Source organism: Panthera onca, chromosome C2, assembly GCF_046562875.1.
Source record: "Panthera onca isolate mPanOnc1 chromosome C2, mPanOnc1 haplotype 2, whole genome shotgun sequence".
In the NCBI taxonomy this organism is placed as follows: Eukaryota; Metazoa; Chordata; class Mammalia; order Carnivora; family Felidae; genus Panthera; species Panthera onca.
This window is the reverse complement of record NC_138347.1, coordinates 112,585,914-112,599,881: the sequence shown is the minus strand read 5'-3', so window position 1 is coordinate 112,599,881 and position 13,968 is coordinate 112,585,914. Positions and strand designations below refer to the sequence as shown.

The following is a 13,968-nucleotide window of genomic DNA, read 5'->3' as shown; positions in this document are numbered from 1 at the left end:
ATGTAAAATTACGAGCCTCCCTGGTCATGATGACTTAAAGCTATTATATTTTGCTGGTTTCTTTTTGCTGAAATTAAAGATTTGAGGGATTGATGTCTATCTTTTAAAAGTTCTTTGTCAAAGTTTTTTTTTTTTTTTTTTTTTTGAGAGAGAGAGAGCAAATGAGTGAGCACAGGCAAGAAGGTGTGGGGGTAGAGAAAGAGAGTCCTTTTTTAAAAAATGTTTATTTAATTTGAGAGAGAGTGTAAGCAGCAGAGGAGCAGAGAGAGAAGGAGACAGAGAATCTGAAGCAGGCTCTAGGCTCAGAGCTGTCAGTGCAGATACCAATGTGGAGTCCATTGCAGGGTCCAGCATGGGGCTCGTACCCATGAACTATGAGGTCATTACCTGAGATAAAGTTGGATTCTTATCCAACTGAACCACCTAGTTGCCCCAAGAGACAGAGAGAGAGAGAGAGAGAGAGAGAGAGAGAGAGAGAGAGAGAGAATTTTACCCCACACTGAATGTGGAGCCCTACACAGGGCTCAATCCCATGTCCCAGGATCATTACCTGAGCTGTAATCAAGAGTTGGACACTCAACTGACTGACCCACCCAGGCACCCCTTGTCAGGTTTTGACATAAAGTTATACTGGCCTCATTCAATCATTTGGGAAGCATCCCAACTCCTCCTCCAATTTTTTTTCAGAAAACCTAATCATAAATATATTTATTTGTTCTTTAAAGGAGAAGAATGGTGAGGAAAATAGAAAGCTCACAGCTGAAATCAGAAGTCACAAGATGAATTCATTTGTCCAAATGACACTCAGCTCCTAAAAGTCAAACTTATAGAGGGATGTTGAAGAGGGACTAAGTTAGGTAATTTCCACCATGTGATTGTGGGGAAATCAGACACAGGCCAGTCACACAAGTCAATTAGTTGTCTGTGTTTCCTGAGCCCAAGTCATCAAGGCTTACTAGCTTCATCATTGGCGGCACCAAAGTTTGATGTTACATATGCAAAGAGAGACTCAAAGAGACACTCAAAAGAGTCATGGGTTTGCCCTCACTCAAAATTTGGGGGAATGACTTAGAACATTGGGAGGGACTCTTGTGGGTTGAGAGGAAACTTGCAGAGGTACTCCAAGTGAACTGTTGCTGTTGGGAAAAAGAAGTAAGGGGTCAGCCGGAACGGAACTGGGGTAGCTCCCAAGTGGGGTGCAGGAGAGGATTGGCAGGGGCAGACCTTGGGAGAGATGTGGGCCATGTGGGCCATATGAGGGGAGCACTCAATGTCTGTTGTAGGTTGTGGGACTTGGAGGTGGTGACCTACAGGAGTGCTGTTTCCAGGAGCCATCCACAGAAATCCCTAGGATGAAGGTAGTGCCAGTGTTAATATCACCAATGATCACAAGGGCTTTTTTAAGGGTTTGTTATATCTCATCTCAGTGCTGAGGCTGCTCAGCAGATTCCTTCATCAGAGTATTTTGGTCCTGTAAAGAACCAAGCTGTGCGAAGAGCTCTGAAGTTATAAAAATCTTTAACATTTTTGATTAGCAAGTGCATTATCATTTTGGGAATTTGATGTTGGCACATTTGTGGGTGGTAGACATGTAGGAATCTATCAGGTTATGAGTGATATTTGCTTGTCTCTCCACTTGTGGGTCCATGGAAAAGTTTTCTCCTTGGCTATTCTCATTATTTGCAGTAAAAGATTCATCAGGAGAAACCCCAGTTCTTAGTAGAGATGTCTTCCAGCTGCCTACATCCTCCTGTGAATCACATGCCAGCTCAAGGAAGCAACAGTCTTTGTATACAGCCCTTTGTTCTTTATTAAAGAATATACGTATGTGTTCGCTAGGCATAAAGCTCTTGTCCACATCCCAGACTTTCAGGTTGTCCCAGGGAAATACATACTTCTTTGCTTTTGCCTTGTCATCTTTGTACCAGGACAAACTTTCAGGGGTAAATATAAACCAGTATCCTTTAGAGCCTCCTTTCATGATGCCACTGATGCTGATGGTTAGCTGCATCTTTCAAATTACTTAATTTCCAAATCTATTTTTCTTGTGAACCTGACTGATTCTCTGCTGAACATTTGCAAAGTTATGAAATCTTTATGACTAGTGTTGGTGTAGGAGACTGGATGTCAATCAATATCAGGACCTAGTACTTTGTCTTCCCTTCTGCTGTCAAATGTGGTCACCAATCATCCTTTCCATTTACTTGAAGAGTCTGGGGAAGTTTGCCAGTCTTTTTTTGTTTGGTGTACTTTTTGACACTGTTGATAAATATTTGTTTTCCCAGATCCACACACCTTAAGGAAGGGTTTGCAATTTGTTTCTTGACTATTGCTCAAAATGCCATGTCTTGAGTAAACAACCCTGTCCTGATACAGTGTATGTTTTTGATTGCATAGGTTATTTCTCTTCACAGTTCTTTCTCACTGAACCCCATCTTTACTGTCTCAGAAGGAAAGCCTTCATAGAAAATACAATGGATTTAAAGCCCTTTGAGAATTCCAGGGTAACTACTTGATCCCCTCACACTGTGATTCTCTTCTCAAAGTCCACAGCAAATTGTTGACCTACCTACAGCAATGCTTTGGTCTTCCTGGTGGGCTCTTCTGGCTTGAAGTGTTTGTAGGCTCCTACTTCACATTCTGTCATTCTGTGGAGGACAACTGTCCTTCTAATTTGTTCCTGAAGTTTGGCAGATTATGTCAAATGTGGTTGGTAAGTTGCTGATTAAGGAACTTCTGCAAGTATGGGGTCCCCATCTGACTGGCAATATGTTTGTAAGCTGAATGTGAGAGAAACAATTTCCTTTCCTCCTTCCCATATATATTCTTCCAGCTTCTGTTTGCCACCATCACATAATCCCTGTGAAGAGGCAGCATCTTGTTCTCTAGGACATCTCTGGCATCTGTTTCTTCGTCTATAAAGTCTAGTTTGGTGATGACTCCAGTAGTTTTCAGACCTTGAGAATCAAATTCTTTCCTTTCCTTTCCTTTCCTTTCCTTTCCTTTCCTTTCCTTTCCTTTCCTTTCCTTTCTTTTCCTCTCCTTTCCTTTCCTTTCCTTTCCTTTCCTTTCCTTTCCTTTCCTCTCCTTTCCTCCTTCCTTCCTTCCTTCCTTCCTTCCTTCCTTTCTCTCTCTTTTCTTTCTTTCTTTCTTTCTTTCTTTCTTTCTTTCTTTCTTTCTTTTCTGACAGACACAGCATGAGTGGAGGAGGGGCAAAGGGAGAGGGAGAGAATCCCAAGCAGGCTCCGTGCTGTCAGCATGTGAGATCATGACCTGAGCCCAAACCAAGGGTCTGACGCTTAACTGACCGAGCCAACCAGGCACCCTGAGAATCAACTTATTTAGTTATCTTCCATGATCTTAGTTTGTAAGATTGGTATTGGCTGGGGTAACAGCCAGTATCAGTTCTCCTGCATGATGAACTGTGAAATCATTTCTCTGATTGGTGACTGATATGGTGACTGATTTCCTGTGGACACTTTATCCAGGTAGGACGATAAGGATTGGATTTCACACGTGTAGGGAATAGAGTCATAAATAAATTGGATTGGAGGAAATGTCTGCATTCCTTCTGGTCACCTGATCTTTTTCTGCTTCAATTTCATGGCACACACCATCAAAATCTGTTTTCCTGTGTAGTTAATAAATCCAGCATATTCTGCTCATAGTGCAGCACAAGAGACCATCTTGTTGCAATGCCCAACCCCCAAAGGAGAATGTCCTAGATTAGCAGGTAATTATAAAAGGATAGGGAAGACATGGATAGGGCAAGGTATGAGCCAAGTGCACAGGGCTTTGAAACCATCTCCAGGTGTTCCACTCTTCCCAAATTTCCACCTCTTCACAAACCCAGAATCTTGCTCATTAAAAAAAAAATTAGGAATGAAAATAAAATACTCAGACCACTCAGAAGAAAATTATATACAGACACATATATTTATATTTTATATATACATATGCACATTGCAAAGAGAGATACACACATTCATAATATGAAAGTGTACATATACAGATGCATGTATACTAATCTGTAACACCACATACACATACAAAACCCTATTGTGGAGCCAGAATGGCAGTAGTTAGCAAAGTTTCACCTTTGGCTCTGCAGAATTTCATTACCAAAAAAAAATTTGTAAGCCATTAGACTTGTTGATTCCCGAGGCCTCTTCCAACCTAAACTAATTTGCTATGTATTTGAATTAATACATCACTTATTTGAAAAATCTTGCTGGGATGGGGTGGGAAGTGTGGTAGAGAATGAATATTGGAGACTGTCCCCTGTTTTACATACGAATCGCTACACCAAATCATACAGCAATCAAATCTTGAATTTTATCGAAAACTGGTTTTATGGATATAGAAATTCTGGAAACTGTCCAATAATTACCCAATAATGATCAAGAAGCACCTTTAACACCTGTAATGTCTGTTTGCATTTTGTAATATTTGCCAGTCTTTGTAAATGAAGAAAGCTTTTGAAATGATTATGAGATCTAGCCATAAAGATCCATCAAGATGTGAAGACCTTTCCAGCAGGGCAATCCTGAATATTAACACAGCTACCAAAAACAGATGCGATTCTCAGTACAATTTGTAGGACAGTACAAGTTGTTGTCTTGAAGTGAATTAAAATTTGACATTATCGTATTCTTTGAATTGGCTACTTGTAGAAGAACATAATATCTAATTAACTTTCTGATATATCTGATCAAAGAAATTGTTTTACAGCTGAAAATACTGTATCAGAACTCAACATGGTTACATAGTATAACAAAAAAGTGATTTCCTTTAGCATTTCTTGTTTATTTTTTTAAAAACATTTTAATGTTTATTTATTCTTGAGGGAGAGGGACAGAGAGAGGGAAAAGGGCAGAGAGAGGGAGATACAGAATCCTAAGAAGGCTCCAGGCTCTGAGCTGTCAGCACAGAGCCCGATGTGGGTCTCAAACCCATGAACCACGAGATCATGACCTGAGCTAAAGTTGGACGCTCATCGGACTGAGCCACCCAGGTGCCCCTCCTGTTTTTTATGATCATACTTTAAGTTGCTTATTCTTCATGGTCAGCTAAACTTTCTACATGAGTTGTATTTTAATCAAAAAGTTTTATTCCCCATGCTAGGTTTATTCTTTATCTGGCTAATTAAAATCACCTTTTACTTTGTAAGTATTATACCACCCCTCCCTTTTTTCAAAGTCTCATGTTTCAACAAAGCGTTTAATAGTATGTTACACATTTACAGCCTGAAAAGCTCAGTTTCAGTAAGAATACCTCATTTAGAGATCGGTATTTTTGTGTACTCTGAGAAGACTTCAGGCGACATATTAGATATATCCTTCCTAATGGATACCAAATATATATATATATATATAATTCATAGTGTAAAAAGATGTTCTCGTGTATATATATATGTAATTCATAGTGTAAAAAGATGTTCTCGTGGATTAAGAAGTTAAATAGATTCTTCTGTATTCTGTAATTTTCTGTTTTGGACTTTGTCCATTTTTCAATTCTCTTCTACTTACTGAAAGAGAAATGAGTATCTTTTCCCTACAATTCTGAGATTTTCTGGCAAAATCACATAATGCGTCCTAAAATTACTAATGTTGCTTACCAATTACAATGATCTGAATAATCACTATAGTCGAAAAACTTTCTCTCAACAAAGTTCCTTAATCTTTACTTTAAGGAGCAATTTTTTTAAATTTAATAGCATTTAAATTCAATTTCCTGGCCATCTCATCTAATTATATTTTAGAGTAATTTATGCATTATTTTTATTTATTTATGGCATAAACATCTTCTTAATTTTAGAAAATAATATGAATTGATTCAATACTCTGAAGTAATTATTAAGTTCCACCCTTCTCAGTTGTTAAAAACTATGTGATTCTATGTAGGAAATTTGAAAAGGTAGTGGTAATATAAGATATCTCTATTTGTTTATAGGGTTAACCTTTCTAAATATATTGTTCCTACTAATTTGTATCATTTGTCATAAGGTGTCAACGTAGCCTTGTGATCGATTTATAACAATATTTCTGTGACATCTCTACATCATATTTCTATGGCCACATATGATCTTATATGTTTGACACTTCTCTAAAAATATTTTTAATGTTTTCTTTACCAGTCTTAAGAGTAAATATAAATCAGAGACTAATTAATGATGATGCCTTAAAAAAAAAGTGACACTACACACCCTTCAACCTGGGATATTTTCAGTAGCAGGTATACTATATTCTTTGTTTATATACTAAGTATACTAGGTATACTATTTATTTGTTTATTAATCTCCATGTAATCGCAACATAGCAGTGTCACATGGACTACATGAAATCCACTGAACGTAGAAATACCAGTCCTCCGTTAATTTCAATCTTGCATCACCATTGCTCTCTGGAAACCTCTATCCATCTGTGCCAGCACAATCAAGATGGTTTTCTGAAGCCACTGTGTAGTCTCAGGAGGTCTTTGTCATCGTTTGTTAGATCTTGGACCGATTATCCCTCTATTAAGACTAAGAGAAATTCTTCCATTCTTCTTTCATGGGTCGATTAGCAGTAGGTCTTTCTCTCCCTGTGTTGGCCAAGCGGAAGACGTGTCTAGGAAAAGCATCTTGTCTTGGGATTTACATCTTCATCTCAGGGAAAAAATGACTTAGTAAGTTTGCTAGATTAAATAAAAGATTGGCTAGGTTGCTCAGTTCTGTAAAACTAAAAGACCTTTATTAACAGTGCAAGTTAAGCCTGAAATTCATCTGGCTTTGAAATTATTACCTTTCAACATATGAAAGCTGTTTACCTGACACACAGTAACAACAAAGTTGCCTTACTCTGGAGTTACAGGTGGAGGTCACTTTGGTAAGTAAGAAAGTTGTTTTGCTACAGCCTAACATCAGATATTCAACTCTCATCATTTTAAGCTCTTTTTCTACATACTCCTAATGTATACCTTCCTCATTTAATCACTTTGTATTCTCTCCTGGCCATTTGTTCAACTTGCTGTGGCTAAGTAGGTCCGGGATCTCATTATTTCTATATCTAAGGGCATTTTTGTTGTTGTTCTTTAACTTCTTTTCATCACTTGAAACTCTTGCCAACTTTTGTCTTAAAATACTCACTCTCCCTGTTCTTATCTTCTCTTCCATTCAGCTTTATGGGAGATGAACTCTTGGTCTATACACTCCTTTGAGTCTGATTTTCCTTAGGACTCAACGTTTGGTCCTTCTGGCTTTTATCCCATTCTCTGCTTGGTCTCATGACTTCAGCTCTGAATGATCTGCTAAAGGCTCTTAAAGTTATGCCTCCCACTAATGCCACTGTCATGAGCTCAAAACCCATGTATCCAAATGGTTTTCCCCACCTGGATATTCCATAAGCACTAGAAACCCTTACAGGCGAACCTCCTCTATACTACTCAAAGCAGTTACACTCCAGTGATTATCCTATTATTTGTTGCATGTGCACAATCCCAACTGGACTCTAAGTATTTTGGAATCTGGGACAATCATTTTTTTTTAATCTTTATATATCCAAACCCTGCCATCATACCTGTACTCTTGCTGTCTTCTTCCTCCACCCTTCAGAATACTCCAGAGTTGGACCTTGGCCTCTCTTCTGCCTGTTTTACCTGAGGGCAGCCTCTTTATCAGTCCCCTTGTGTAACACAGCACGATGTTACAGATTATCCTCAACACATCTTTGTGGGAAAGATTTAGAGATTAAATAAAGACACTGGTCCTACATGCTGCTGAATTGAACCATAACTGATTATTCACCTTGGAATCAAGTTGTTTTTGCGACTTGCTGAGAAGAGTTGAACGGATTCATTCTGTCCCCTCCCTATTTATGCAGTTACTGTTTGTCTCTTTTGGAATCCTGGTTCAAAAAAAAAAACAAAAACAAAAACAAAAAACTAAGTGCATAGATACTACATCAGTGGAAGTACGGTGAATAGTGATGTTAGAAAGGATGGCAGGGGCAAATCATGCCTCTTTTGATTTTTTTTTTCTCCAAGGGCATCGTGAAGTCATAGAAAAATTTTAATCACATTTGTATTTTAAAAAATACTGTTGCTTGTTGTATTTATCTTAGCATAATACTCTCTAGCTCTAGGCACTTTGTGGCAAATGGCAAGATCTCATTCTTTTCTATGGCTGAGGAACATTCCATTGTATATATGATTTCACTCATGTGGAATTTAAATATCAAAACAAATGATCATGGGGAAAAAGAGAGAGCGGCAAACCAAGAAATAGACTCTTAACCATAGAGGACAAACTGATGATACCAGAGGGGTGGTGGGTGGGGGAATTGGTGAAATAAGTGTTGGACGTTAAGGAGTCCCAACCACCCCATGGGCTAATACCACCATCTTGGACATTAGCTTTTCAACGTATGAATTTGGAGGAATATAAACATTCAGACTACAGTAGGCTCCATGTGGGAGTTCTCCAGCTCCTACAAAAGTTGGAACATGTGCTCCAGGGTGATGCCAAAAGTCCTCTTGTGTTGGAGTTCCTTCATGGTGGCTCGTAGTCACCCAAATACTCACTGGCTATCTGTGTGTTGGTGAAGTTGGATGTGGTACGAGGTGGGGGTGATCAATGAAAAGGAAGAGTAGTGAGGGAAGCAATCACAATTGCTATGAAGCTGGGTGCACCGGATTAAAAAATAGTAGATCTGCTAAGTTTGATGAACAGGATTATCAGTAGTGATGTGGGAACTCCATATATAACTAATATTTTACATACATCTATCTTTCTATGGATGACAAGCACAGGATAAGTTGCTGTGGATGTGCAGAACTTTAAATAATACACATCTAAACCAGGGGGCTAGATGGTAAGGACCTTTGCAAACCAGTGACTGGTTTGAGCTGGGCTGTGGATAACGAGGGACTCAATGCAGGAACAGTAATGTATGCGCTAGGCAAGAAGAACCGGCCATTCTCTAGGAAAGCACCATTGCCCTAATAGATGGCCTTGGGGCATTTGGGGAATGGGAGAGGATTCAGTAATGCTTCAGACTGTCTGCAGCAGGCTTTATGTCAGGCACAAGTATTCATGACAGGCAAATACATGGGCTTCAAAGCAGTTGAGTCAGTAAACTGATATAGGGCTCTCTGGGCAGGGCATAAAGTCATGAGTGGTTTTTCTCTGTCTTTCCTATCAGCTACCCCTCAGTCACCATTCCCAACTAATGGGGGCTAGTTGTGAATAAAGAAATTAACGCAGGAGTGAAAATCCTTCTGACCTACATGTCATTCTAAGCTTTTTAGTATGATACAGAAGCCTTTTATGAACTGGTTTCGAATTTTGTTGCCAACTTTCTAGATTGAGGAGATCAGTCTTTACCATGGTGTTAATAAACTACTCTCATGGTAACAATACTATCAGTGGCATGACCTGTAACTTGAGAAACCAGTTAGAAATTTAAATTGCATGGTTTAATAAAAGAGGAGCAGAGGGAATAGTTTATATGGGAGAATTGTATTTTAGATTTCATGAGTTTAAAATTAATGGTATTTAAGTACAAAAGAAAAGTTGAAATATATCACATCCATTGTGTTCTCATTGAAATAATGTTAATTATTGGAAGGGATTAAAAATAAGAATGGGCTTTTTTGAATGTATTCTGTAACCTTCTACTGAGTTACCCAGAGGTCTTTGTTATACTGAAAACAATAATAAAAATTTAAGTGGACAATTTAAGAACAGTTACCAGTGTTTAAACCTCAAGGATACCACAACAAGCAAGATGTGTTCTCTCAATTTTTTTTTTTTTTGCTTTTGTATTTTCATTCTTGTTCTTTTTGAAGTGATAATATCCTGAGATAAATGTCTTACACACTTTTTGCAGCCAGGTACATATGGATTGCTCACAGAATGAGAAATATGTATCCATTAATGTGATATTCACATTTATGTTACAGGAAGGTTCATTCAGGGCTTTTCAGTAGTAACGTTTATGGTTCAGTATTAATGCTTATTTGCATTCTTGCACTCTGGCCATTTGTCTTTGAGTCCATGTGGATCTAGAAGGAAAGAACAATGCTATAGATAATTCAATAATTAAGTGTTATTGTTGGGACCTACTCATTATAAGTCTCTTATTGCTTCATATGTCCTCTGGTTTCTGGTTCTAAGAGAACACAATGTCCTCTTAGAATTAGAAACTGAGCAGCAATTTTGATTTAGTTATTTGTCTGCTTTTAAAAAATATTATACTTAGCCTTTTATTATCTTAGAACTGGTAAGACATACAATGACAACTTAGATATTATCAGTGCTTGTGGAATTCAAAATCGAGGAGAGAGATCCATTATATACATTTTTAAAAGGTAAAGGGAAATTGATCATTGACCTGAAAGAGCTAGAGAGTTTTGGAAGTTTAGAAGAGTTTGAAGATAGAGAAGTGAACTTTGATCAGCTACTTACATGCATAATCATACATTTTTGGTTAGAAATATATGTAAATATATAGAAAACATCTAAGAAGATTCATACTAGACTGATAACATGGTTGCTAAAACTAGGGTAAAATTGCCAAACTTGGTGGATCTGACCAGCAGGTGCCCTTCCAGTATTTTCAAAGAGATAACTTTAAAATGAGCTTCAAAGGATGACAGAGAGATAGGAAGAGGTATTGACTGGCAAAGCAACAAATGATATAGTAAGGACGTAGACATAGTAAGTAGTGACACATTTGCGGGAAAACAATTTATTTCATATGACATTCCAGAAAGGACAGTTAGGGCCAGATAAGGTGTTGGTTGGTGTGTTTCTGTTTGCCCTCTCCCTGTGGATGTGGGCTGTTTGTTTCCTTGTCTAGGCTTGGGACGTTGGCAGTGGGATGTTGATGGTAGACTTTGGCTCAGTAAATCATCTATCTACATGAGGGCACTTGGGAGAGATTTGAGAGTTTCCGTCAGGAAACATTGTCTTGGCTCATTTTCATTCTAAACTTGTGAAGCCTCTAATGCCCTCAGAGAGCATCATAGAGGTGGTGGGATACTATTTCCCTTTCTGAGGTACATCTTGGATTTCAGTTGATTCCCTCCTTTGAGTTCAGCCAGCCACTCTGGTGAGAGGTTGACTTATAGGTACATCTTCTAGTCACAGCAGGCGTTTTCATTTGTCCAGATATCATTGTCTCAGATGCCACACTCTAGCCTAGACACTTGCTTTTTGGAAATTATTTTCAGGTTCTCCTTTAGGGTTCTCAGGGTCATAGGTGAACCTCAGGACACCCCCCTTCACCTCTGGAAAGAAAAAAGGGCTCCATGTTACATATTCCACATTCTCTCCTTGTATGTCAAATGGAATATCAACAAGGTTTTTAAAAATAATTTCATCCCTTTGTTTTCCAAATATCACCATTCTTTCAGAAGGTAAGCTACCTATCCATTGGCTTTTTTTCTCTTTTCTGTCTCTGTACTTCTGCATTTAAATAATGTTTCTTAAAATTTACAGTATGTTGCTGGGAACTTGCTTAACAGCCAAATACTATTATTTTAAACTTTAAACTGTTTTAAAATATTTTAATTGTAATGCTAATTTTTAATTTTAATTTTCAAATTTATGATAAAATATTATTTCAATAGCTATATTTATTTTTTCCATTCACTTTGGTTTCATGCAGTCAATAATTCTTGCAGATTTATTTATAGTGTCAGTTTCCTCCAGGGTTATCCTATTTAGATTATTTGCATTGGTGATTTTTGACAAAAACCTCATTCTATGTATGTATGTATGCATGTCTCTCTCTCTCTCTCTCTCTCTCTCTCTCTTCCCATTTACCCAATGTAATGAACTCATTTGATGCGCCAACCCAGTTGACAATAAGGCATCAAATTGCTAAAGCAAATCTAGCAAGGTATGTACTATTAGTGGTTACAAAGCCAGGTTGCTGCTACTTCTGTCACCACCTGGGATTGAGATTCCTGTGGCTGCTGCTCCCAGTCTCTCAAATTGCTCTTGGGTACAGCCCAGTAGTGCCTCACTTCCTGACATTGTCTGTTTTAAATTTGTTTTTAATCAATATACAATTGACATACAACATCATGTTAGTTTCAGGTACACAGCATAATCGATAGATGTACATATTGCAGCTTGATCAACATAGTAATATGTCAAGTTAACATTTATCACCACACATAACTACAAACTGTTTTTCTTGTGATATGAACATTTGAGATTTACTATTTTAATAGCATTCAAATATACAACACAGGATTATTAACCTAGTAACCACACTATACATGACATCCCTGGGACTTATTTGTTTTATACCTGGGCGTCTCTATCTCTCTCCCTTTTTCACACACAACCAACATTTTTAAAACTTTACTGTTGAAATGAGCTTGACAAGTTTTTATGCCACTGAAGGTCATTATAAATATTGTGAAAATAATATATTATCACATCAATTTATGTAGATTTGTTTATCTCATGATTGCTTACGTTTTAAAAATTAAATCTCTCCCTCCTGAAGTTTTGAAATTTTTGCTTATAGGACATCATTATTTTTTTTTTTCAGGTGCAGATTGATCTTGAAATAAAGCATAAAATCAAGCTTCAAGCTTTAATTTACCCTGTCTTACAGATAATAGATTCTTGTTTGCCATCTCACCAAGAACATGAGTGTGGTATAATTCTAACAAAGGACTTGGGCATAAAACTCATTAGCTCATATTTAACCACTGATGAAACACTTGCCCAAGCAATCAGAAGAAACCAACATATGCCTCTGGAATCAAGACACCTGTTTAAGTTTGTTAACTGGAGTACTCTTTTACCCAAGAAATATAGAAAAAACCATGTTTATACCAAACCAGTTCTTGGAAGACATAATTATTCATTGCCAGCACTTATGGATATCAGAGCATCTCCCTTGTTAGCCAGTGATTCTCAGTTACAGAATTTGCCATCAACCTATATTCTTACCTGTCAGTATGATTGTGTAAGGGATGATGGACTTATGTATGTCACAAGACTTCAAAATATTGGAGTTCAAGTTACTCATGACCATATTGAGAATGGGTTCCATGGAGCTTTATCGTTGATGGTGTCACCAGTGTACTTACGTCTAGGTCTCAGGATAAAAGACATGTATATTAGTTGGCTGGATAAGAATTTATAAATGTAATATATATAAAATATATAGGGCCACCAGTTAATGGGTTGTAATTTGTGATATACAAATTATCACAGGTGTGGTACAAAGAGCAATGTCATTTGTGTTATCTGAATGGAGATTAAAATCAGTTATAAAAGTGACTGTATGTCCTTGAGCTAGTTAATTTTTCTTATTCCTAGAACTGCATGTGTAAAATGTATATAATCCTTTTATTTATAGTTTATGATAATTATGTTGGTCCTAATACAAACCAACACCTATTCAAGTTGAGAATAAGAATGGTTACTGACACGTTAGAGAAGATGGCAGAGAAATTATAATAGTGAGTGGGCAAAGGAAAAATAAAGGGAAAAAGTTACAAGGTAATTGGATTAGTTTCCTATGACTGCTGTAATGTTTTACTACAAATTTGGTGGCTTAAAACAGCAGAAATATTTTCTCTCAGAGGGTCACCAAATCAGGGTGCTGGCAAGAGCCACACTCCCTCTGGAGGCTCTAGATGGAGCTCTTTGCCTCCTTCATCCGATGGTTGTCATTATTCCTTGGGGTAGCCAGATCACATTATCTTCAAGGTTAGCATCTTCAAATTTTTCTCGGCTCCATCTTCACTGGCCTTCATCTGTGCCTCCCTTTTAGAAAGGTACATGTGTTTCCACCGAAGTGATCCAAGATCCTCTCCCCATCTCAAAATCCTTAATTGCATTTGCAAACACCTGCCTTTTTTTCCCCATGTAAGGTGACATTCCCACGGAGTAGGATTTAGATTTTTTTCTAGAAGGCCTTTTTTTTTTTTTCACATTTTCAGTCAAATGTTTTAAAAAGG

The 13,968-nt window shown here is 37.6% G+C and overlaps 1 protein-coding gene and 1 pseudogene across 1 annotated transcript in view; one reads left to right on the top strand and one right to left on the bottom strand.

Annotated features, from left to right (window-relative positions):
- The window catches only part of AADACL2 (arylacetamide deacetylase like 2), a 40,136-nt gene extending 26,888 nt beyond the window's left edge, over positions 1-13,248 (top strand). The window contains exon 5 of the mRNA XM_078452627.1: positions 12,546-13,248. Within this exon, the coding sequence (XP_078308753.1) occupies positions 12,546-13,148 (603 nt within the window). The 3' untranslated portion in view covers positions 13,149-13,248. The remainder of the gene's footprint in view (positions 1-12,545) is intronic.
- LOC132684099 (dynamin-3 pseudogene) lies at positions 1,424-3,566 on the bottom strand (annotated as a pseudogene).
- Positions 13,249-13,968: the final 720 nt, after the last annotated feature.